General features: G+C 53.9%; 1 protein-coding gene across 1 annotated transcript in view; it reads left to right on the top strand.

The window, feature by feature from the left end:
- The window catches only part of clstn3 (calsyntenin 3), an 81,883-nt gene that overhangs the window by 20,470 nt on the left and 38,156 nt on the right, over positions 1-23,257 (top strand). The window contains exons 3-7 of the mRNA XM_072275540.1: positions 5,049-5,244; positions 5,746-5,954; positions 7,669-7,818; positions 15,288-15,473; positions 16,898-17,161. Of these exons, the coding sequence (XP_072131641.1) occupies positions 5,049-5,244; positions 5,746-5,954; positions 7,669-7,818; positions 15,288-15,473; positions 16,898-17,161 (1,005 nt within the window). The remainder of the gene's footprint in view (positions 1-5,048; positions 5,245-5,745; positions 5,955-7,668; positions 7,819-15,287; positions 15,474-16,897; positions 17,162-23,257) is intronic.

Here is a 23,257-nt window from a genome sequence, read left to right as displayed (position 1 = left end):
TCTCTTTGGGAATGAATATGAAGGGATGGGTCCCTATGGGAGTGAATGGGAAAGGGGAGGGTCTCTTTGGGAGTGAATGGGATGGGGTAGGGTCTCTTTGGGAGTGAATGGGAAGGGATAGGGTCTCTTTGGCAGTGAATGGGAAGTGGTAGGGTCTCTTTGGGAGTGAATGGGATGGGGTAGGGTCCCTTTGGGAGTGAATGGGATGGGGTAGGGTCCCTTTGGGAGTGAATGGGGAGGGGTATGATACCTTTCGGAGTGAATGGGGAGGGGTAGGGTCTGTTTGGGAGTGAAAGGGATGGGGTAGACTCTCTTTGGGAGTGAATGGGATCGGGTAGGGTCCCTTTGGGAGTGAATGGGTTGGAGTTGGGTCTCTTTGGGAGTGAATGGGATGGGGTAGGATCTCTTTGGGAGTGAATGGGATGGGGTAGTGTTTGGGAGTGAAAGGGATGGGGTAGACTCTCTTTGGGAGTGAATGGAATCGGGTAGGGTCCTTTTGGGAGTGAATGGGTTGGGGTGGGGTCTCTTTGGGAGTGAATGGAGAGGGGTAGTGTCCCTATGGGAGTGAATGGGAAGGGGTAGGGTCTCTTTGGCAGTGAATGGGAAGGGGTAGGGTCTCTTTGGGAATGAATATGAAGGGATGGGTCCCTATGGGAGTGAATGGGAAAGGGGAGGGTCTCTTTGGGAGTGAATGGGATGGGGTAGGGTCTCTTTGGGAGTGAATGGGAAGGGATAGGGTCTCTTTGGCAGTGAATGGGAAGTGGTAGGGTCTCTTTGGGAGTGAATGGGATGGGGTAGGGTCCCTTTGGGAGTGAATGGGATGGGGTAGGGTCCCTTTGGGAGTGAATGGGGAGGGGTATGATACCTTTCGGAGTGAATGGGGAGGGGTAGGGTCTGTTTGGGAGTGAAAGGGATGGGGTAGACTCTCTTTGGGAGTGAATGGGATCGGGTAGGGTCCCTTTGGGAGTGAATGGGTTGGAGTTGGGTCTCTTTGGGAGTGAATGGGATGGGGTAGGATCTCTTTGGGAGTGAATGGGATGGGGTAGGATCTCTTTGGGAGTGAATGGAATCGGGTAGGGTCCTTTTGGGAGTGAATGGGTTGGGGTGGGGTCTCTTTGGGAGTGAATGGAGAGGGGTAGTGTCCCTATGGGAGTGAATGGGAAGGGGTAGGGTCTCTTTGGCAGTGAATGGGAAGGGGTAGGGTCTCTTTGGGAATGAATATGAAGGGATGGGTCCCTATGGGAGTGAATGGGAAAGGGGAGGGTCTCTTTGGGAGTGAATGGGTTGGAGTTGGGTCTCTTTGTGAGTGAATGGGATGGGGTAGGATCTCTTTGGGAGTGAATGGGATGGGGTAGTGTCTGGGAGTGAAAGGGATGGGGTAGGCTCTCTTTGGGAGTGAATGGGATCGGGTAGGGCCCCTTTGTGGGTGAATGGGATGGGGTAGGATCTCTTTGGGAGTGAATGGGATGGGGTAGTGTTTGGGAGTGAAAGGGATGGGGTAGACTCTCTTTGGGAGTGAATGGAATCGGGTAGGGTCCTTTTGGGAGTGAATGGGTTGGGGTGGGGTCTCTTTGTGAGTGAATGGGATGGGGTAGGGTCTCTTTGGCAGTGAATGGGAAGGGGTAGGGTCTCTTTGGCAGTGAATGGGAAGGGGTAGGGTCTCTTTGGGAATGAATATGAAGGGATGGGTCCCTATGGGAGTGAATGGGAAAGGGGAGGGTCTCTTTGTGAGTGAATGGGATGGGGTAGTGTCCCTTTGGGAGCGAATGGGTTGGGGTGGGGTCTCTTTGGGAGTGAATTGTGATGGGTCTCTTTGGGAATGAATGGGATGGGGTAGGGTCCCTTTGGGAGTGAATGGGAAAGGGTAGGGTCAGTTTGGGAGTGAATGGGAAGGGGTAGGGTCCTTTTGGGAGTGAATGGGATGGGGTAGGATCTCTTTGGGAGTGAATGGGATGGGGTAGTGTTTGGGAGTGAAAGGGATGGGGTAGACTCTCTTTGGGAGTGAATGGAATCGGGTAGGGTCCTTTTGGGAGTGAATGGGTTGGGGTGGGGTCTCTTTGTGAGTGAATGGGATGGGGTAGGGTCTCTTTGGCAGTGAATGGGAAGGGGTAGGGTCTCTTTGGCAGTGAATGGGAAGGGGTAGGGTCTCTTTGGGAATGAATATGAAGGGATGGGTCCCTATGGGAGTGAATGGGAAAGGGGAGGGTCTCTTTGTGAGTGAATGGGATGGGGTAGTGTCCCTTTGGGAGCGAATGGGTTGGGGTGGGGTCTCTTTGGGAGTGAATTGTGATGGGTCTCTTTGGGAATGAATGGGATGGGGTAGGGTCCCTTTGGGAGTGAATGGGAAAGGGTAGGGTCAGTTTGGGAGTGAATGGGAAGGGGTAGGGTCCTTTTGGGAGTGAATGGGATGGGGTAGGGTCCCTTTGGGAGTGATTGGAATGGGGTAGGGTCCCTTTGGGAATGAATATGAAGGGATGGGTCTCTTTGGGAGTGAATGCGAAGGGATGGGTCCCTTTGGGAGTGATTGGGATGGGGTAGGGTCCCTTTGGGAATGAATATGAAGGGATGGGTCCCTTTGGGAGTGAATGGGAAGGGGTAGGATCCCTTTCGGAGTGAATGGGAGGTGGTAGGGTCTGTTTGGGAGTGAATGTAAAGGGGTGGGTCCTTTTGGGAGTGAACGGAAAGGGGTAGGGTCCCTTAGGGAGTGAATGGGAAGAGGTCGGCTCCTGTTGGGAGTGAATGGGATGGGGTAGGGTCCCTTTGGGAATGAATATGAAGGGATGGTTCTCTTTGGGAGTGAATGGGAAGGGGTAGGGTCTCTTTGGGAGTGAATGGGATGGGGTAGGATCCCTTTCGGAGTGAATAGGAGGGGGTAGGGTCTGTTTGGGAGTAATGGGATGGGGTAGACTATCTTCGGGAGTGAATGGGATTAGGTAGGGTCCCTTTGGGAGTGAATGGGAAGGGATATGATCCCTTTTGGAGTGAATGGGAGGGGGTAGGGTCTGTTTGGGAGTGAATGGGATGGGGTAGACTCTCTTTGGGAGTGAATGGGATCGGGTAGGGTCCCTTTGGGAGTGAATGGGTTGGGGTAGGGTCTCTTTGGGAGTGAATGGGATGGGGTAGACTCTCTTTGGGAGTGAATGGGAAGGGGTAGGGTCCTTTTGGGAGTGAATGGGATGGGGTAGGGTCCCTTTGGGAGTGAATGGGATGGGGTAGGGTCCCTTTGGGAATGAATATGAAGGGATGGGTCTCTTTGGGAGTGAATGGGAAGGGATGGGTCCCTTTGGGAGTGATTGGGATGGGGTAGGGTCCCTTTGGGAATGAATATGAAGGGATGGGTCCCTTTGGGAGTGAATGGGAAGGGGTAGGATCCCTTTCGGAGTGAATGGGAGGTGGTAGGGTCTGTTTGGGAGTGAATGTAAAGGGGTGGGTCCTTTTGGGAGTGAACGGAAAGGGGTAGGGTCCCTTAGGGAGTGAATGGGAAGAGGTCGGCTCCTGTTGGGAGTGAATGGGATGGGGTAGGGTCCCTTTGGGAATGAATATGAAGGGATGGTTCTCTTTGGGAGTGAATGGGAAGGGGTAGGGTCTCTTTGGGAGTGAATGGGATGGGGTAGGATCCCTTTTGGAGTGAATAGGAGGGGGTAGGGTCTGTTTGGGAGTAATGGGATGGGGTAGACTATCTTCGGGAGTGAATGGGATTAGGTAGGGTCCCTTTGGGAGTGAATGGGAAGGGATATGATCCCTTTTGGAGTGAATGGGAGGGGGTAGGGTCTGTTTGGGAGTGAATGGGATGGGGTAGACTCTCTTTGGGAGTGAATGGGATCGGGTAGGGTCCCTTTGGGAGTGAATGGGTTGGGGTAGGGTCTCTTTGGGAGTGAATGGGATGGGGTAGACTCTCTTTGGGAGTGAATGGTATCGGGTAGGGTCCCTTTGGGAGTGAATGGGTTGGGGTAGGGTCTCTTTGGGAGTGAATGGGTTGGGGTAGGGTCTCTTTGGGAGTGAATGGGATGGGGTAGGGCCCCTTTGGGAGTGAATGGGAAGTGGTAGGGTCTCTTTGGGAGTGAATGGGAAGGGATAGGGTCTCTTTGGCAGTGAATGGAAAGGCGTAGGGTCTCTTTGGGAATGAATATGAAGGGATGGGTCCCTTTGGGAGTGAATGGGGAGGGGTAGGGTCAGTTTGGGAGTGAATGGGATGGGGTAGGGTCCCTTTGTGAGTAAATGGGATGGGGTAGGATCTCTTTGGGAGTGAATGGGATGGGGTAGTGTCTGGGAGTGAATGGGATGGGGTAGACTCTCTTTGGGAGTGAATGGGATCGGGTAGGGTCCCTTTGGGAGCGAATGGGTTGGGGTGGGGTCTCTTTGGGAGTGAATTGTGATGGGTCTCTTTGGGAATGAATGGGATGGGGTAGGGTCCCTTTGGGAGTGAATGGGAAAGGGTAGGGTCAGTTTGGGAGTGAATGGGAAGGGGTAGGGTCCTTTTGGGAGTGAATGGGATGGGGTAGGGTCCCTTTGGGAGTGAATGGGATGGGGTAGGGTCCCTTTGGGAATGAATATGAAGGGATGGGTCTCTTTGGGAGTGAATGGGAAGGGATGGGTCCCTTTGGGAGTGATTGGGATGGGGTAGGGTCCCTTTGGGAATGAATATGAAGGGATGGGTCCCTTTGGGAGTGAATGGGAAGGGGTAGGATCCCTTTCGGAGTGAATGGGAGGTGGTAGGGTCTGTTTGGGAGTGAATGTAAAGGGGTGGGTCCTTTTGGGAGTGAACAGAAAGGGGTAGGGTCCCTTAGGGAGTGAATGGGAAGAGGTCGGCTCCTGTTGGGAGTGAATGGGAAGGGGTAGGGTCTCTTTGGGAGTGAATGGGATGGGGTAGGGTCCCTTTGGGAGTGAATGTGAAGGAATGGGTCCTTTCCTTTTGGGAGTGAACAGAAAGGGGTAGTGTCCCTTTGGGAGTGAATGGGAAGAGGTAGGGTCCCTTTGGGAGTGCAAGTGGTCGGAATGAATGGGAATGGGTGATTGCGATTAAATTTTGTGTCTCCGATATCCTGCAGGAGAGATCTGCGGATTTAAGATTCACGGCCAGAATGTCCCATTTGAGGCGGTGGTCCTGGACAAGATGACGGGAGAAGGGATTATTCAGGCGAAGACGGCCGTGGACTGCGAGTCACAGCGGGAGCACACCTTCACTATCCAGGCACATGACTGTGGAGAGGATGCACAGAAGACCAACGTCAAGCGGTCCCACAAGTAAATTGGGGAACCTCTGACTCGGGAGGGAAAGAAGAGGAAGATGGGGAGGGGCATCAGCGCAGTCTCCCTGTCCCAGTACACACCAAACAGGGTACAACTGTTGGGCTCACAGTCGAGGGGTGTAAAGGAATCTCTGCTCCTGTCCTGAGAGCACACCACACTGGGTACACTGTGGGATTCACTTTCAGGCTGGTGTAGAGGGATCTCTGTCCCTATCCCGGACAGTAGACAGGTCTGACACCCACTGCTCTCGCCCCCAGGGCGGTGGTACACATTCGGGTGAATGATGTGTGGTGTTCCCCATTGGGCTGGTGTAGAGGGATCTCTGTCCCTGTCCCGGACAGTAGACAGGTCTGACACTCTCTGCTCTTGCCCCCAGGGCCATAGTACACATTCGGGTGAACGATGTGTGGTGTTCCCCATTGGGCTGGTGTAGAGGGATCTCTGTCCCTGCCCCGGACAGTAGACAGGTCTGACACTCTCTGCTCTCGCCCCCAGGGCCGTGGTACACGTACGGGTGAACGATGTGAACGAGTTTGTACCCGTGTTCATGGAGCGTCTATACCGGTTGTCGGTGTCCGAGGGGAAGGTGCCGGGGCCGCTGCTGAAAGTGGAGGCTGTGGATGGAGACTGCTCGCCGCAGTACAGTCAGATCTGTTTCTACCAGATCCTCACTCCTGATGTCCCCTTCACCATTGATAACGATGGTACGGGCGGTGGGGTGGGGGGGGGGGAAGAGTGAGGAGGAAAGATGGAGTATTGAAGAGGGAGCAGGGAGGAGAGAGAGTGAGTGAGGAGAGGGAATGAAGGTAGGGGTAGCGAGGACTGGTTGTGAGTGGAGTGTGAGGGACAGAGAAGTCAGAGTGGAAGCAAGGGAGATAGGAGTGAGGGGCAGCTAAGTAAGGGAGGGGGAGGAGGGGAGTGAAGGGGAGAGGAGTCAGGGTTGGGGGAGAGGAGTGAGCGTGGAGGGTGGAAGGTAGGAGGGAGAGAAGAGTGTGAGAGAGGGGCCTGTGAGGGTGAATTCAGGGCTTGAGGGGAAAGGGAGTGAGGGAAGGGGAAAAGAGAGTCAGGAAGAGCAAGGTGAGGGACAGCTGAGGGAGCAGAGGGAGATAGAGAGAGAGTGGGAGGGGGAAGAGAGAAATAGAGAAAAAGGAAGGAGGGAGAGTGGACAGAGAAAGAGAGGGAGAGAGAGATAGAAGAGGAAAAGAAAGGATGAGAGAAAGAGAGGAGAGGAAGTATTGCAGGAGAAAGATGGGGAGAGAGCAAGAGTGAGAAAAGAAAGAGGAGGAAGAGGGGAGAGAGAGGAGAGAGAGCGAGAGGAAGGAAAGAGAGGGTGAGAGAGAAAGAGGAGGGACAAAGAGTGAGGCGAGGGTGAGAGAGGAGGGAGAGAGTGGGAAAGAGGAGGGAGAGGTGTGAGGCAGCAAGGACAAGGTTGGGAGTGGTGAAGTAGGGCGTGAGGAGGGAGGACAGAATGGGTCAGGGAGGAGGCTGAGGGGACAGTAGAGGGTGGGGGTGGTGAAAGGAGGAGAGGGGTCAGGAGCGGACTGAGGGTGTCAGGGAGTTTGGAGCTCAGAGGGAGGAGTAAGGGATTGCGTGAAAGGTGTGAGACGAGTGAACGAGCAGTGGTTGTGTGAGTGAGGCACTGAGGGAGAGAGGATGGAGGCGCTCGAGGAGTAACAGATCAAGTGAGGGGGCGAGGCTGAGAGAGTGAGGAGAGTGCAGGAGCAAGGGGATGAGGGAGGGGAGGAGTGGTGAGATGGTAGAGGAGGGAGATGACAGAGGATGAGACCGGAGGGAAGGAGGGACAAGGTGATGAGGGATGAGGAGAGAGGACTGGAGGGGAATGACGGGAATGAGGGAGTTGGGAGCAGGGCTAGTGGAGGGGAGAGTGAGGCAGGAAAGAGAGGATTGAAGGGGAGGAGGGAAAGTGGCAGGAAAAGGGGCGAGGGAGAAGGAGAAGGGCAGCAGAGAGGAGGAGGGAGGAGCAGAGGAGAGGGGAAAAGGGAAGAAAGGGAAAGGAGGGAGGTGGAAGGGAAGTGGAAGAGGGAAGGGGAGGGAGTGGAGGAAGGAGGGAAGTGGAGGGAGGGAGGAGAGAGGGAAAGGGAGGAAAGGAAGGAGGGAAAGGGAGGAAAGGAAGGAGGGAGAGGGAGGAGTGAAGGGGAGGGAGGGAGGGTAGGGGAGGAGGAAAGAGTAGGGAGGGCAAAAGGACAGTGGAGGGAGGGAGGGAGAGATGGAGGGGAGTGGAGGAGGAGGACAGCAGAGTAAGGGAATGACAGAGGGGAGTGGAGGACCAAAGGGGAGAAGGTAGGGAGGGGGAGGAGGGAGGAGAGATGGTGAGCAGGGAGGGAGGTGGAAAGCAGAGGGAGGGAAGGACCAGAGTGTATTGACAGCCCTCCCTCCTTCTCCCTATCCCTCGCGCAGGAAACATCCGAAACACGGAGACACTGGACGGCAGGAAGGAAACCCTCTTCACCTTCACAGTCACAGCCTACGACTGCGGGAAGAAGCGAGCAGCCGAGGATGCCCAGGTGCAGGTGGAGGTCAGGCCCACCTGTGTGCCTTCCTGGCTTGGTGAGTCAGGGGTCAGGGGTTGGAGGTCAGTGTGAACGGGGTTGGGGTAGAAGAGAACAGAAGGAACTTCACTCTGAGTCTGAACGAGTGCACGTGTGATGGGAGAGTGTGGCAGGAATTTGTGTGTCTGACCCCGGGAGTGTGTGGTGGGACGGTGTGGAGGGAGATTCACTCTGTGTCTGACCCCGGGAGTGTGTGATTGGACAGTGTGGAGTGAGCTTCACTCTGTGTCTGACCCCGGGAGTGTGCGGTGGGACGGTGTGGAGGGAGATTCACTCTGTGTCCGATCCCGGGAGTGTGTGATTGGACAGTGTGGAGTGAGCTTCACTCTGTGTCTGACCCCTTTTTTAACAAAATTCTTTATTACAAATGTCGGTGCTATACAATATTTACAAACCCAGTGAATAACACATTTACTACACTACAAACAGACAATACATGTTAAACCAATATATTGCCATCCTCATCAATGATGGCATTTACACCCCGCGGAGCCCAACGGTCCCAGAACATCTCGACGGTCGCCGTGGACTGCGCGTATTCCTTTTCAATGTTCACCCGGGCTCGAACATACCCCCTAAACATAGCCAGGCAGTCCGCCCGGGGAGAACCTCCTGCCACCCTTTTCCAGGAGCCACAGATGGCAATTTTCGCCAGCCCCAGGAGCAAGTTGACAAGGACATCCTCATCCCTCTGTGCCCCCCTCCTTACTGGATGACCATATATGAATAGGGTGGGACTGAAATGCAACCAGAAGGCGAGAAGCAGCCCACGCAAATACGTGAAAAGGGGCTGCAGCCTCACACACTCCACGTACATATGGTACACGGTCTCCTCCAGCCTGCAGAAGTGACACGCGGCTGGGAGATCCGTGTACAAACTAAAGAACTTATTGCAGGGCACCGCTTTATGCAGCACCCTCCAGCCGAGATCCCCAAGGTGCATGGGAAGGACTCCCTTGTAGAGGGACTTCCACTGGGGACCCCCCTCACCTCCAGGTGGAAAGACCGACCGCCATGGCGTGTCGGGACGGTGGACAAATGCTAGGAAGTGGAGGGTGTGGAGCAGCAGCCCATAAAGGTACCTCCTGCCTGCATCCCTGAATGGGATTGTGGGTGTCGATGAAAGACGGCTCAAGTTGTGTGGATTCGTCTCTCGGGTAAGGCTGCGGGGCCTGGGCCCGACAAGCAGCTCAGCCCGAGTCGTTCCACACACCTGAGCCGCACTGACACCCGTTGAGACAGGGCAAGGGTCGGCCAGGACCCCGCCCTCTGCCAGAGGAGGGGATTCCCGGCCTGAGGCAACCATGTTCCAGACTGTCAGTAGGTCCTGATAGAAGCCGGGCAGCCTCTGCAAAGCAGCACGGCTAACACCCGCCGGTGGTAGCTGCATATCTTCGGCAAGACAGCAGCCCCTCCGGAGGAAGAAAGTCGCCAACACGTGCCACCTGGGAGGGTGCTCGGCGTACAGGAATCTCTGCAGCGTCCTGAGGTGGAGAGCCGCCAGTCGTGTGCGTACACACACCAGCGACTGTCCGCCCTCTCCTTCTGGGAGACTCAGAACCGCTGCAGAGACCCAGTGCTTCCTGTTTCCCCAGAAGAAGTCCACTAGCTTCCTCTGCATTCTTGCAACAAAAGGGGCAGGGGGGGCCAAGGTGACCATCCGGTACCACAACATGGAGGCCACCAGCTGGTTTATGACCACCACCCTGCCTCGATAGGAAAGCACCCTGAGAAGGCCTGACCAGCGCCCTAGCCGGGCCATGACCTTTGTCTCCAGGTCCTGCCAGTTCGCCAGCCAGGTCTCCCCAGAAGGACTCAGGTAGACTCCCAGATAGAGAAGGCGTCTGGTGCTCCACTCAAAAGCTCTCATCTCCTCCGGCAGGGAGTCCACCTGCCACTGGCCTACTAAGAGTCCGGAACATTTCGCCCAGTTGATCCTGGCGGAGGATGCCGCCGAGAAAACATCTTGGCACTCGCGCATCCTCCGCGGGTCACAGGGGTCTGTCATCATGAGGAGTATGTCATCGGCGTAGGCCGAGAGGACGACCCCCATGTCCGGTTCGCGCAGAACCAGACCTGTCAGCCTTCGCCGAAGAAGGCCGAGGAATGGCTCGACACAGATCGCATACAGTTGACCGGACATGGGGCACCCTTGACGCACTCCTCTTCGGAAGTGGATAGGTCCTGTCAATGATCCATTAATTTTAACTAGGCACTCTGCGGCAGAGTACAGGAGCCGAACTCGGGCCACAAAGTGTGGTCCGAGCCCAAAAGCCTGCAGGGTGCCCACCAGGAAACTGTGGTCCACCCGGTCAAAAGCCTTCTCCTGGTCAAGAGAAAGAAACGCTGCCGGGGTCCCAGTCTCCTGGAGTAGGTGGATCAGGTCCCGTACTAGGTGGACATTGTCCTGGATGGAGTGCCCCGGGACCGTGTAAGATTGGTCAGGATGGACCACCTGTCCAATTACCGAACCCAGACGGTTGGCCATTGCCCGGGCGAAGATCTTGTAGTCCACGCACAAGAGGGAGACCGGCCGCCAGTTCTTTAGCAGGCGGAGGTCTCCCTTCTTGGGCAGTAGGACCACAACAGCTCTCCGCCATGAGAGGGGCATTTCTCCGGTGGCTAGGCTCTCCCCTAGGACAAGGCTGTAATCATCCCCCAGGACATCCCAAAAAGCCTGATAAAACTCAACACTCAGTCCATCCAAACCAGGGGACTTGCCCCTCCGGAGTTGCCGAAGGGCAGTGGACAGCTCCTCCCGAGTCAGGGGGGCATCCAGACGCACTGCGTCCTCTGGGCTGACCTTCGGCAAATCCTCCCAGACCTCATTACACGCCTCCGCATTTGACGGATCAGGCGAGAATAAGGACCGATAGAATGAACGGACCTCGTTGTTAATTCCATCAGGGTCCGTGATGGAGGAGCCATCGGCAGCCAGCAGCTCCACTAGCTGCTTTTGAACTCCCCGCCACCTCTCCAACGAGTAGAAGAAGGGTGAGCCACGGTCCAAATCCTGCAGCATTTGGATCCGTGACCTCACGTATGCACCTCGGGACTGCTGGAGCTGCAGGTTCCTTAGTTCGTCCTTCTTCTCCTGGTATTCCTGCCACAGCTGTTGGTCTCCAGCGGTCAGACCGAGGCGGGACTCCAGGTCAAGCAACGCTCTCTCAAGCCGCTCAACCTCAGAGCTCCGCCTCTTTGTCGACCCCCTAGTGTACTCCCGACATAAAAACCGGATGTGGGCTTTGCCCACATCCCACCATAGCCGTAGGGAGCAGAACTCTCTCCGCCTCTCCTTCCAGGAGACCCAGAAAGCTCGGAACGAATCCCGGAATCGGCTGTCCTCCAGCAGCCGGTTGTTAAAATGCCAATACCCGGATCCCACCCGAGGGTGTAGTGGAATAAATTCCATCCACACAAGGTGATGATCCGAGCACGACACCGGCCGCGGAGACGTAGGCCCGAGAGATGTAAATGCGGTCTATCCTGGAACCTCCTTCTCTAGACCTTCTCGAGAAGGCGGTAGAGTTGGGGTGAAAATTCCGCCAGCTGTCCACCAAGTCAAAGGAGCCGACTAGCTCCTTTAACTTTTTTGCCGATGCTGGGTCGCGTTGGAGGCCCGAACGGTCCTCCGCCTCGAGGGTACAATTGAAATCTCCCCCGAGGATGACGCAATCCCCAGGATCGATGGAGCTCAGCAGGGTGGACAGCTGGCAGAATAGGCGCGTCTGCATCACACCGCGCCTGGGAGCATACACATTGATAAAATGCAATGGTACGCCATCCAGGCGCACAACCAGGTGGAGCAGACGGCCGGGCACAACGTCCTGGACTCTTTCAATTACTGGCTGGAAGGTCGGGGCCAACAGGATCGCCACCCCGCTAGAAATGGAGCTGAGGTGGCTCATGTAGACCCCGCCCCGCCACTCCAGGAGCCAAGCAGACTCGTCCCCAGGGATGGTATGGGTTTCCTGCAGGAAACTCACCGTATACCGCCCATCCCTGAGGGCTGAGAGATTGTTATGCCTGCGAAGAGGGCCCCTGCTGCCGTTTACATTGAGACTAGCTATGGTAAGCTTCATGGCGGGAGCACACTAGGGCTCAGCAGCTGTGCCCATTCCGGTGAGAGCGGAGGCGCCCTCCACCACACTGTCCGGAAAGAAAGCAAGGATACTTTTTGCCTTCCGGGCTCGAGCGGTACCAGCGACACCCTGTGACCCACCATCCCCCGAAGGAGCGAGGCTGCTTCTCCCTCTAATGTCCCTTACTAGGTCATCTAGGAAAGATTTTAATTGCCGTCTGTCGTTCCCCGACACCGCATTCCTCTCTCCCTTTCCCTTCCGTCTGAGGATGACTCGCAGGGACCTCACCAGCCTCGGCATGCTGGGCCAGCGAAGCGAGGCTAGTTGAGGCCGGTGCTTGGCACCCTCAGAGGTGAGAATAAAATGCTTAATTTCCTCTACAGGTATCAATGGGGATTTCTCAGGAGGGGTGAGGATGTCCATTATTTCACTATCGAAAGAGTCCCCCTCCAACCCGTCACTGCAGACAGAATCCCCATTGGCCTCCCCGCATGTTCCAATAGATGGCTGCTCTTGTGACCCATACCGCGCAGCGGGCACCTCGCTCTTACCTGCCCGCTCCACCGTCGCATCAGCCTCATCCACATTTGCGACAGTGGAGGGACAATCCCCAGGGACTCCCTGCAAGTCATTAATTGCTGGGGTCGACGTGCACAGAAAAACGCCCTCCCCAGGGGGCAGGCATAGAGGAGAACCCGGCACCTTTGGTCCGAGGGATTCACAAGCAGCCTGGTGCTGAGAATGAGAGAGCTTCGTCTCGTCTCCTCTTACATTATTCGGTACACTGGCCTCCAGAGAGGCGCTGAATTGTAGGTCCTGGGTGGAGGCCTCCAGGGCTGCCTCATTTGTGCAAACAGGGTTATCACAAGCTTTTTGCACAACCACACCATCTTCCCCAGGACTGGTGGCTACATCTGGGGACTCAGGTTTAGAACCAACCCCTACCCGGATTCCCACCCCTTCCTGGGACCCCTCCGCATCTACATCCCCTGCCCTCTTGCGGGAACGTTCCCTTCTCCTCTTCACACCGGAGGAGCACACAGGTGCAGGCTTCACCGATGGGGCGGCGCTCTCTGTTTCCATCGCCCCGTCTGCTTGCGCACCTCCCCGAGCCCCACGCTCCACTTCAGGCGAAATGGGCGTGAGCTCTGCAGCCTCAAAGGCCCGCTTCTTACTGTGTTTGGATTTCCCCTTTGCCTTCTTACTCCGCACAGACTCCACCCCGTCCCCCACCTGAACCACAGGGAGAGGAGCAGGGACCGACCCAACCGTAGGAGTAGGGGTAGGGGCAGGGGCAGGGTGAGGGGCTGGGGCAGGATCACGGGCGGGGGCAGGGTCAGATGCAGGCGCAGACGCACGCGCAGGAGTAGGATCAGGGGCAGAGGTAGCTGGGGCACTGGTGCCCGAAATGGGCTCCCTCGGGTTCCGGGCGGCAGGACAGTCCCTCCGAAAGTGCCCCACCCCCCTGCACGCATGGCACCGCGGGCGCTCGGAGCTCCAGTACACCTGATAATCCACTCCCTCGTGCCGGACAGTAAACCGGCCCTCAACATCGTCCTCCCCTTCCAGCTGCATGAATACCTGACGCCGGAAAGAGATTACGGTGCGGAGGGTGCGTCTCTTAAATTTGTGTCGGATGGCAGTGATCTCCGACCTTACTTGCCCTAAACGGGCCAGTGGGGGTAGCAAGTCCTCATTTGGAATGAAAGGCTTAACATGTCCAAGCACGATACGTTGTGTGGGGGCCGTCACCAGCTCCATAGGTAAAAAGATGTTGTCTACCGTGACTCCCCTGCTTAGGGCCCGGTGCACTAGCTCTTCATTCGCCAGATAAAACACCGCCTTTCTGAACTCCTTCTCGGTGGCCAGAATACCACCTTTCCCAACAAGGTCCTCCATTGCCTCCGTACACTTTTCTAGTGTCATTCCAGGGCGCAAAATACATTGCACCCCACGTTCCACCTTCACCGACCGAAAAAGGGCGTTGTCCGAGGCCGGGGAGGCAGCCGCCCTTGCGTAACTCCCCGAAGGCCCGCGACTCCCTGGAGACCGGTCCGGCATGCTGGCGCTCTTTCCAGTCCGAGAATCCTACAGCGGTGCCGGTTAGAAGTCCTGGAACGAGTCGAATAACTGGCCGGGAAAGTTTGCAGTCGACAGTTCCTCGCTGGCTCGACGCCAGGAAAGGCTCCGTCGGACTTGCAGAGACCCAGGCTGGGAGAGGCCGAAACGTCCTTCCAGATGCTCCGGCACCAACACCGGACGAAAATCAGGAAAACAATGGAGGAGGAACGTTGCCCCGATGTCAATGGGGGGGAACGACGGCGTTTGCCTCCGGTTTTGGAGCGAACCGGCTTCCTGGCGAGTTGCCAGCGGCCGCAGCTGGGAGCTACGCAGTTAGCAGCCGCCAACAAACCCAGCCCAAACCGGCAGTAAATCTCCACACCGAGTTTCCACACCAGCGCCGTCACTCACTCGGTTGTCCAAGAGACTTTTAGAGCCACATCCAAAGTATTCCACGAACTTTATCCAGTAGTTTTGCCTCGAATTCTCCCAGCTCAGTCAGCACAGCTCCTCTCTGTGTCTGACCCTGGGAGTGTGTGATGGGATGGTGCGGAGGGAGCTTCACTCTGTGTCTGACCCCAGGAGTGTGTGGTGGGACAGTGCGGAGGGAGCTTCACTCTGTTCTGACCCCGGGAGTGTGTGATGGGACGGTGCGGAGGGAGCTTCACTGTGTGTCTGACCCCGGGAGTGTGTGATGGGACGGTGTGGAGGGAGATTCACTCTGTGTCTGACCCCGGGAGTGTGTGGTGGGACGGTGCGGAGGGAGATTCACTCTGTGTCTGACCCCGGGAGTGTGTGATGGGACGGTGCGGAGGGAGATTCACTCTGTGTCTGACCCCGGGAGTGTGTGATGGGACGGTGCGGAGGGAGCTTCACTCTGTGTCTGACCCTGGGAGTGTGTGATGGGACGGTGCGGGGGGAGCTTCACTCTGTGTCTGACCCCGGGAGTGTGTGGTGGGACGGTGTGGAGGGAGCTTCACTCTGTGTCTGACCCCGGGAGTGTGTGGTGGGACGGTGTGGAGGGAGATTCACTCTGTGTCTGACCCCGGGAGTGTGTGATGGGACGGTGCGGAGGGAGATACACTCTGTGTCTGACCCCGGGAGTGCGTGATGGGACGGTGTGGAGGGAGCTTCACTCTGTGTCTGACCCTGGGAGTGTGTGGTGGGACGGTGCGGAGGGAGATTCACTCTGTGTCTGACCCCGGGAGTGTGTGGTGGGACGGTGTGGAGGGAGCTTCAATCTGTGTCTGACCCCGGGAGTGCGTGATGGGACGGTATGGGGGTAATTTCGCGTCTCTGACCTGTGAGCCTCCCGCTCTCCCAGGTTGGAACGAACGTATCGAGTATGCCCCAGGCTCGGGCTCGCAGGCTCTGTTTCCCCACATCCACCTGGAGATGTGCGAGCAGTCGGTGTGGGACATCAGGGCTGTCATCGAGCTGCAGACCAGCCACGTGGCCAAGGGCTGCGACCGCGACAACTACTCCGAGAAGACCCTGAGGAAACTTTGCGGTGAGTGAGTCCGGCCTTGATCACCAGGGGACAGGTGTGGGAGGTGGGCAAGACCCTTCTCCTGCCTTCCATTCCCCGCTCCCCGACCCCATGACCGTCACGAGGAAGGAATTGGTGGGAACGGCAATGAACTAATTTCTGCTGATCACTCCTGCTCCACCCCTCTCACCCTCCCCTTCTCCTCTTTTCCATCTCACGCTAACCCCTGTCTACCCCTCTTGCCCCTCTCCCTCTCTCCCATTTCTGATCCCTCTCTTCACCACTCACTCACTCCGCTCCTCTCTCCTCCTCCCCCTCTTCCCTTTTCCCTATCTCACCTTCTCCTTTCTCTCCCTCCCACTCTCCCCTCCCTCATCCATCTCCCCTCTCTCCCCCTTCTACCCCCTCTCCTCTCTTTGCCTCCTCTCCCTCTCCTCTCTCCACTCTCTATCCCTTCTCTATCCTTCACATCTCCCTGTCTCTCCTTCCTCTCTTCCTGCTACCTGTACCCTTTCTCTCCCTCCACATCCCATCCCATTCTTCTCCCATTTCTTTCCTCTATCTCCCTCTCCCTGTCCCTCGCATTTCCCTTTCCCTCTCCCTCTCCCTCTTTCATCTTTCCCTGTAATCCCCTCCCTCTTCCCCTCTCTCCCTCTCATCCTCCTCAATAACCCTCTTTTTCCCCATCTCCCTCTTAATCCCCCCTCTGTCCCTTTTCCTTCTCCTCTCTCTATTCCCCCCCTCCCCACTCTCCCCCTCTCCCCCTCCCCTCTCTATTCCCCCTCCCCTCTCTCACCCATCTCCCTCCTCCCGTCTCTATCCCTTCCCTCCCCTCTGCCTCTCATCCCCTCTACCCCCCTCTGCTCCTTTCCCTCCTCCCCTTCTCTCTCTATTCTCCCCTCTCTCACCCCTCTGTATCCCCCTTTTCTATTACCCCCTCTCATTCCCCTCTATCCCCCTTTCTCACCCCTCTCCCTCCTCCCCTCTATCCCTTCTCTCCCCCTCCCATATACCCTCCCTCCTCCCCTCTCTATCTGCACTCTCCCCTCTCCCTCACCCCCTCTCCATTTCCCCTTCCCTCTCCCTCTCCGTCTCACCCATCTCCCTCTCATCCCCTCTCTATCCCCCTCTCCTCCTCTCTTTCCCTCTCACCCCTCTCCTTCCTCCACTCTATATCCCTTCTCCCCCCCTTCTCCCTCTCATTCCCCTTTCCCCTCCCACTGTCCCTCCTCATCTCACTATCTCCACTCTCCCCTCTCCCTCCTTCCCTCTCTATTCCCTCCTTTCCCCCCTCCCCTTTCCCTCCTCTCTCACCCATCTCCTTCTCATCTCCTCTCTATCTCCCTCCCCCTCCCTCTCATCCCATCTATCTCCCCTCTCCCCCTCTCAATCCCTCCTCTCTCTACCCTCTCTCCCCCCTCTATTGCCCCTCTCTCTCACTGCAGGTGCCTCTCGGGGGGAAATGGATCTCCTGCCTCCCCCTGGCCCGCTGATGAACTGGACCCGGGGTGTGCCCACGCTGGAGAGCCAGGACACGAGCCAGGTCTACCTGTTTAACCGCTCCCGGCCCGTGCGCGTGCCCCCCAGCGCCGTGCCCCCTGGCCTCGTGGACTCCTTCACCCTCTCGTTCTGGATGAAGCACACCGCCCCCAGCAAGGACCCCCACGCCAGGGATGAAGAGGCCATTGTCTGCCACACCATGCCGGCAGGTGAGGGCACCCCACCCCACCCCCCAGCACAGCCGGCAGGAACACGACAGGGTGTCTCTGACCATTGCAGGCAAAACCCTCCCACCACTGAGTATATCTGCACTTACAGTGGAAGTCAGAAGTTTACATGCACCTCAGCCAAATACATTTCAACTCAGTTTTTCCACAATCCCTGACATTTAATCCTAGGAAACATTCCCTGTCTTAGGTCAGTTCGGATCACTAACAGAACTGAAAAAGCGTGTGCGGGCAAGGAGGCCTACAAACCTGACTCAGTTACACCAGTTCTGTCTGGAGGAAGGGAACAAAATTACAGAAACTTACTGCAAGAAGCTTCTGGAAGGCTACCCAAAACGTTTGACACAAGTTAAACAATTTAAAGGCAATGCTACCAAATACTAACAAAGTGTTTGTAAACTTCTGACCCACTGGGAAAGTGATGAAAGAAATAAAAGCTGAAATAAATCATTCTCTCTACTGTTATTCTGACATTTCACATTCTTAAAATAAAGTGGTGATCCTAACTGACCTGAGACTGGAAAAGTCTTCCAGGATTAAATGTCAGGAATTGTGAAAAACTGAGTTTAAATGTATTTGGCTAAGGTGTATGTAAACTTCTAACTTAACTGTACTTCTATAGATGCACAGCGGACAGGATCCTGACTGGCTGCATCATGGCCTGGTTTAGACAAGCCTGTTAAATGTGGTGGGTACAGCCCAGTCCATCACAGGAAAAGCTCTCCCCACCATTGAGCAAGGAGTGTTGACACAAGAAACCAGCATCTATCAGTGACCCCCACCATCCAGACCGTGCTCTCCACTCACTGCTTCCATTGGGCAGGAGGTACAGGAGCCTTCGGTCTCTCACCACCAGGTCAAGAACAGTTATTACCCTTCGACCATCAGGCTGCTGGTCCAGTGAGAATAACTTCACTCACCTCAATCCTAATCTGATCCCACAACCTATGGACTCACTTTCAAGGAATCTACATCTCATGTTCTCAGTATTATTTGTGTGTGTGTGTTTTAATTTTCCCGTCTGCTTTTGCTCGTTGGCTCTTCTTTAGTCTTTGATCATGTACTGCTTTTCACAAATTCGATTGTATTTCGCTATTCTCCTGTAGATGCCTGCAGGAAGCTGAATCTCAAGGTGGGAGATCAAAGTTCAATTATTCAGAGCAAATTTATGATCAAAGTTTGTATATATCGCCGTATACAATAGACAATAGGTGCAGGGGTAGGCCATTCGGCCCTTTGAGCCAGCAACGCCATTCACTGTGATCATGGCTGATCATCCACAATCAGTATCCAGTTCCTGCCTTATCCCCATATCGCTTCACTCTGCTATCTTTAAGAGCTCTATCTATCTCTTTTTTGAAAGCTTCCAGAGACTTGGCCTCCACTGCCTCCTGGGGCAGAGCATTCCATATATCCACCACTCTCTGGGTGAAAAAGTTTTTCCTCAACTCCGTTCTAAATGGCCTGCCCCTAACTCTTAAACTGTGGCCTCTGGTTCTGGACTCACCCATCAGCGGGAACTTGCTTCCTGCCTTCAGCGTGTCCAATCCCTTAATAATCTTATATGTTTCAATGAGATCCCCTCTCATCCTTCTAAATTCCAGAGTATACAAGCCCAGTCGCTCCAATCTTTCAACATATGACAGTCCCACCATCCCGGGAATTAACCTTGTGAACCTACGCTGCACTCCCTCAACAGCAAGAATGTCCTTCCTCAAATTTGGAGACCAAAACTGCACACAGTACTCCAGGTGTAGTCTCACCAGGGCCCTGTACAGCTGCAGAAGGACCTCTTTGCTCTTATACTCAATTCCCCTTGTTATGAAGGCCAGCATGCCATTAGCTTTCTTCACTGCCTGCTGTACTTGCATGCTTGCTTTCAGTGACTGATGTACAAGGACACCTAGATCTCGTTGTACTTCCCCTTTTCCTAACTTGACTCCATTTAGATAATAATCTGCCTTCCTGTTCTTACCACCAAAGTGGATAACCTCACATTTATCCACATTAAACTGCATCTGCCATGCATCTGCCCACTCACCCAGGCTGTCCAAGTCACCCTGCATTCTCATAACATCCTCCTCACATTTCACACTGTCACCCAGCTTTGTGTCATCGGCAAATTTGCTAATGTTACTTTTAATTCCCTCATCTAAATCATTAATATATATTGTAAACAGCTGCGGTCCCAGCACTGAACCCTGCGGTACCCCACTGGTCACCGCCTGCCATTCCGAAAGAGACCCGTTAATCGCTACTCTTTGTTTCCTGTCAGCCAGTCAATTTTCAATCCATGTCAGTATTCTGCCCCCAATACCATGTGCCCTAATTTTGCCCACTAATCTCCTATGTGGGACTTTATCAAAGGCTTTCTGAAAGTCGAGGTACACTACATCCACTGGCTCTCCCTTGTCCATTTTCATAGTTACATCCTCAAAAAATTCCAGAAGATTAGTCAAGCATGATTTCCCCTTCGTAAATCCATGCTGACTTGGACCGATCCTGTTTCTGCTATCCAGATGTGTCGTAATTTCATCTTTTATAATTGACTCCAGCATCTTTCCCACCACTGACGTCAGGCTAACCGGTCTATAATTCCCTGTTTTCTCTCTTCCTCCCTTCTTGAAGAGAGGGACAACATTAGCCACCCTCCAATCCACAGGAACTGATCCTGAATCTATAGAACATTGGAAAATGATTACCAATGCGTCCACAATTTCTAAAGTCACCTCCTTAAGTGCCCTGGGATGCAGACCATCAGGTCCGGGGGACTTACCAGCCTTCAGACCCAACAGCCTATGCAACACCATTTCCTGCCTAATATAAATTTCCTTCAATTCATCCATTACCCTCGGTCCTTTGGCCACTATTACATCTGGGAGATTGTTTGTATCTTCCCTAGTGAAGACAGATCCAAAGCACCTGTTCAACTCGTCTGCCATTTCCTTGTTCCCCATAATAAATTCACCTGTTTCAGTCTTCGAGGGCCCAATTTTGGTCTTAAATATTTTTCTCCTTTTCACATACCTAAAGAAGCTTTTACTATCCTCCTTTATATTCTTGGCTAGTTTACCTTCGTACCTCATTTTTTCTCCATGTATTGCCTTTTTAGTTACCTTCTGCTGCTCTTTAAAAGTTTCCCAATCCTCCGGCTTCCCGCTCATCTTTGCTATGTTATACTTCTCTTTTATTTTTATACTGTCCATTACTTCCCTTGTCAGCCACGGCCTCCCCTTCCTCCCCTTAGGATCTTTCTTCCTCTTTGGAAAGAACTGACCCTGCACCTTCCGCATTATTCCCAGAAACACTTGCCATTACTGTTCCACTGTCATCCCTGCTAGGGTATTGTTCCTTTGAACTTTGGCCAGCTCCGCCCTCATAGCTCCATAGTTCCCTTTGTTCAACTGTAATACTGACACTTCTGAGTTTTCCTTCTCCCTCTCAAATTGTAGATTAAAACTTATCATATTATGGTCACTACCTCCTAATGGCTCCTTTACCTTGAGGTCCCTGATCAAATCCGGTTCATTGCACAACACTAAATCTAGAATTGCGTTCTCTCTGGTAGGCTCCAGTACAAGCTGTTCTAAGAATCCATCTCGGAGGGACTCCACAAACTCCCTTTCTTGGGGTCCAGCACCAACCTGATTCCTCCAGTCTACCTGCATGTGAAGTTATCCACTTTGGTGGCAAAAATAGGAAAACAGATTATTATCTGAATGGTGGCCGATTAGGAAAAGGGGAGGTGCAACGTGACCTGGGTGTCATTATACACCAGTCATTGAAAGTGGGCATGCAGGTACAGCAGGCGGTGAAAAAGGCGAATGGTATGCTGGCATTTATAGCGAGAGGATTTGAGTACAGGAGCAGGGAGGTACTACTGCAGTTGTACAAGGCCTTGGTGAGACCACACCTGGAGTATTGTGTGCAGTTTTGGTCCCCTAATCTGAGGAAAGACATCCTTGCCATAGAGGGAGTACAAAGAAGGTTCACCAGATTGATTCCTGGGATGGCAGGACTTTCATATGATGAAAGACTGGATGAACTGGGCTTGTACTCGTTGGAATTTAGAAGATTGAGGGGGGATCTGATTGAAACGTATAAGATCCTAAAGGGATTGGACAGGCTAGATGCAGGAAGATTGTTCCCGATGTTGGGGAAGTCCAGAACAAGGGGTCACAGTTTGAGGATAGAGGGGAAGCCTTTTAGGACCGAGATTAGGAAAAACTTCTTCACACAGAGAGTGGTGAATCTGTGGAATTCTCTGCCACAGGAAACAGTTGAGGCCAGTTCATTGGCTATATTTAAGAGGGAGTTAGATATGGCCCTTGTGGCTACGGGGGTCAGGGGGTGTGGGGGGAAGGCTGGGGCGGTGTTCTGAGTTGGATGATCAGCCATGATCATAATAAATGGCGGTGCAGGCTCGAAGGGCCGAATGGCCTACTCCTGCACCTATTTTCTATGTTTCTATAACAACTGTAGCATTACCTTTGCCACATGCCAATTTTAACTCTTGATTCAACTTACACCCTACATCCAGACTACTGTTTGGGGGCCTGTAGATAACTCCCGTTAGGGTCTTTCTACCCTTAGATTTTCTCAGTTCTTTCCATACTGACTCTACGTCTCCTGATTCTATGTCCCCCCTTGAAAGGGACTGAATATCATTCCTCACCAACAGAGCCACCCCACCCCCTCTGCCCATCAGTCTGTCCTCTCGATAGGACGTATACCCTTGAATATTCATTTCCCAGGCCCTGTCCACTTGAAGCCATGTCTCTGTTATCCCCACAACATCACACTTGCCAATTTCCAACTGTGCCTCAAACTCATCCACTTTATTTCTTGTACAACCCTGAGAGTCATTATCTTGCGGGCATTCACAGCAAGGTCAGAGGACACTGCCTCAGAACAGAGGGAACGGAGATGAGGAGGAATTTCTTTAGCCAAAAAGTGGTGAATCTGTGGAATTCTTTGGCCACAGGCAGCTGTGGAGGCCAAATCTTTGTGTATATTTAGGGGGGAGGTTGATCGATTCTTGATTGGTGAAGGGATTCGGGGAGAAGGCAGGAGGTTGAGGCTGAGAGGAAAATTGGATCAGCCATGATGAAATGGCAGGGTAGACTCGATGGGCAAACTGCCTCATTCTGCTCCTGTATCTTATGGTCTACGAGCCTAGCAGAATGAAAAGGGATCTCATTGAAACCTATTAATATTGAAAAGCTCAGACAGTGGATGTGGAGAGGATGTTTCCCACACTGAGGACCAGGGGGAACAGCCTCAGAATACAAGGACGTCCCTTTAGAACAGAGGTGAGGAGGGATTTCTTTAGCAGGAGGGTGGTGGGTCTGTGGAATTTGTTGCCACAGACGGCTGTGGAGGCCAAAGTCGATGGGTATATATAAAGCGGAGGTTTCTTGATTTGTAAAGGCATGAAAGGTTACAAGGAGAAGGCATGAGAATGGAGTTGAGAGGAATAATAAATCGGCCATGGTGGAGCAGACTCAATGGGCCGAATGGCCTAATTAATCTCCATTGTCTTATGGCCCAGTGCAAAGAAACACGATGGAATCAGTGAAAAACCACACACAAGCAAAAACAGTCAAACAACCAGTGTGCAAAAGACAAACTGTACAAATTAAAAAAAAACAAGTAATAATAAATAAATAATGTTGTATTCCTGTCAGTATGTTTGGATAAGGTCCAAGTGCGGGTGGGAGGTGAAGAGAGAAGATAAAGGAGGGAAGGGGAGGGAGGTGGGGGAAGAGAGGAGGGAGAGGAAGAGAGAGAGAGAGAGAGAGAGAGAGAGCAAGAGAGAGAGAAAAGTTGTATGATTCCCCCCTTATTCTTCTAAACTCCAGTGAGTACAGGCTCAGAGACATCAAACACTCCTCATACAATGAGATCCCCCTCATTCTCTAAACTCCAGTGAGTACAGGCCCAGAGACATCAAACACTCCTCATACAATGAGATCCCACTCATTCTCTAAACTCCAGTGAGTACAGGCCTAGAGACATCAAACACTCCTCATACAATGAGATCCCCCTCATTCTCTAAACTCCAGTGAGTACCGGCCC

This window comes from Mobula birostris, chromosome 13 (genome assembly GCF_030028105.1).
Source record: "Mobula birostris isolate sMobBir1 chromosome 13, sMobBir1.hap1, whole genome shotgun sequence".
Taxonomy (NCBI): Eukaryota; Metazoa; Chordata; class Chondrichthyes; order Myliobatiformes; family Myliobatidae; genus Mobula; species Mobula birostris.
Note: the sequence above shows the minus strand (reverse complement) of the source record. Positions and strands in the feature narration are given on the sequence as shown.